This window comes from Condylura cristata, unplaced genomic scaffold, assembly GCF_000260355.1.
Source record: "Condylura cristata isolate star-nosed mole 26May11 unplaced genomic scaffold, ConCri1.0 scaffold00023, whole genome shotgun sequence".
In the NCBI taxonomy this organism is placed as follows: domain Eukaryota; kingdom Metazoa; phylum Chordata; class Mammalia; order Eulipotyphla; family Talpidae; genus Condylura; species Condylura cristata.
Window position 1 is genome coordinate 33,866,645 of NW_004567124.1, and position 2,221 is coordinate 33,868,865.

The window sequence follows — 2,221 nt, forward strand, 5'->3', positions numbered from 1 at the left end:
AGGGGTGCCAGTCCACTGTACACGAATTCATTAACCAAGGGTTCCTACGGCTTAAAAAAAACAGTCGGAAAATCTCTGCGTCACGCGGCTCACGTCCTTTCGCTCCTGCAGTCTTTACTGAGCATGTACTAAGCGCCAGGTTCTTGAGTGGCAGTGAGCCAGCAGCGTTAGCCGGCCTGTCACCCTTCTCACAACCCCTGCCTCTGTCTGTTTCCCAGGTCAGCTGTTGAGTAACAGGCCCCCGAGGCCTTCAAGCCTTCATAGTGATGGCGGAGAAGCGGCCACTGGGCGCCCTGGGGCCTGTGATGTATGGCAAGCTGCCACGCCTCGAGGCAGACTCCAGACCAGGCCACAGCCTGCCCCCCTCTGCTGGAAACCAGGACGCCTGCAGCTACAAGGGAGCCTACTTCTCCTGTCCACTGGGGGGTGCTCCTAAGGCAGGGTCTGAGAGATTGGCATCCTGGACCCCATACCCACCCTTGTACCCCACCAGTGTGGCAGGACCCCCACTTCGGGCCGACAACTTACTGACAAGCTGCCTGCTCTACCGCTCGCCAGTAGAAAGCTCGGAGAAGGTGCAGGATCCCGGCCCTGTTGAGCTCCTACCCTTCAGTCCCCAGACTCACCCCTACCCGGGCCCGCCACTGGCGGCCCCCAAACCCGTCTACCGCAACCCTCTGTGCTACGGGCTCTCGACCTGCCTGGGAGAGGGGGCAGCGAAGAGGCCGCTGGATGTTGACTGGACACTGGTGACTGGACCCCTGTTACCCCCTGCAGATCCACCTTGTTCTCTGACCTCAGCTCCTAGCAAAAGCCAGCCCTTGGATGGTACCTTTCTCCGTGGGGTGCCAGCTAGGGGGTCTGGCAAAGAGTCTTCGATGAGCTTCTCCCCCTGCCAAGCATTTCTGGAGAAGTATCGGACCATCCACAGCACCAGCTTCTTGACCTCCAAGTACACAGGCCCTTACTCTGGGGACCCCAAGCAGGCACTGTCTGATGTACCTCCCAGCCCTTGGACCCAGTTTGCCCAGCCCTTGGGGCCGGGCTGCCAGGATGCAGTGCCCACCCACTACCCATTGCCCCATCCCACGCAGGCCCTGCCTTGCCCTCCAGCCTGTCGCCACCCGGAGAAGCAGGGGAGCTACAGCTCAGTGCTCCCAGTGCCGCCTCTGGGAGCCCACAAGGGGCCCGGGTACACAGCTGGCGGACTGGGCAGCCCTTACCTGAGGCAGCAGGGGGCCCAGACACCTTACATGTCCCCAGTGGGGCTGGACACTTACTCCTACCCGTCTGGTCCCCTCCCAGCACCCTCACCAGGCCTCAAGCTGGAGCCACCCCTTGCCCCACGCTGCCCACTGGATTTTGTCCCCCAGACGCTGGGCTTTCCTTACGCCCGGGATGACCTCTCTCTCTATGGAGCTTCTCCCGGGCTCAGGGGGACACCACCGTCCCAGAACAGCGTGCAGGCTGTGCCACAGCCCAGTGCCTTCCAGCAGCCGTGCCCGCCTCTGCCTGCCAACCGGCCTTGCTCGGAGCCTGTGAGCTCTGCCGAGCTGCCTGTGCAAGGGGCTGAGGGGAAGCTGTGGCTGCCCGAATGCAGGAAGGAGCGCCTCCAGCCCCAGCTCAGTGAGCACCCCGGGGCGCCCATCATCATCCGAGACAGTCCGGTTCCTTGCACCCCGCCGGCACTCCCCCCCTGTGCCCAGGAGCACCAGCCTCTTCCACATAACGAGGGCTCGCTGCCCCCCAGCTCTCCTCCTATGCCTGTCATCGACAATGTCTTCAGCCTGGCCCCGTACCGCGACTACCTGGACGTGCAGGTGCCTGCGGCCACCGCAGAGCCTGACCATGCTCCCACCGCGAGCCGTGACAAGGACTGTGGGGGGACCCTGCCTGCGCCGGAGGCCCCCTCAAGGACACACTGCTCGCTTAGGGAGGAGGTGGCACTGGATTTGAGCGTGAAGAAGCCCGTGGCAGAAGCGCCACCTCTCAAGGCCCCCAGCCCCGCAGGGCCTGCCAGGCCCGCTGCAGCCGTGGACAGCACCGCCTCGGGCACGCCAGGCTTGGGGAGCGCAGCCTCGGACGTGCCCGGCCTGAAGAAGGTGGCCACGGAGGCACCAGGGCTCCCCGGGGTGCCAGGGACCACAGAGGCCCCCCCAAGGACCAACTTCCATAGCTCCGTGGCCTTCATGTTCCGGAAATTCAAGATCCTGCGGCCTGC

General features: G+C 64.1%; 1 protein-coding gene across 1 annotated transcript in view; it reads left to right on the plus strand.

Annotated features, from left to right (window-relative positions):
* The first annotated feature begins 243 nt into the window (after positions 1-243).
* LOC101636302 (chromosome unknown open reading frame, human C15orf39) overlaps positions 244-2,221 on the plus strand; it is a 5,135-nt gene continuing 3,157 nt past the window's right edge. Inside the window, exon 1 of the mRNA XM_004687581.2 lies at positions 244-2,219. Within this exon, the coding sequence (XP_004687638.1) occupies positions 267-2,219 (1,953 nt within the window). The 5' untranslated portion in view covers positions 244-266. The remainder of the gene's footprint in view (positions 2,220-2,221) is intronic.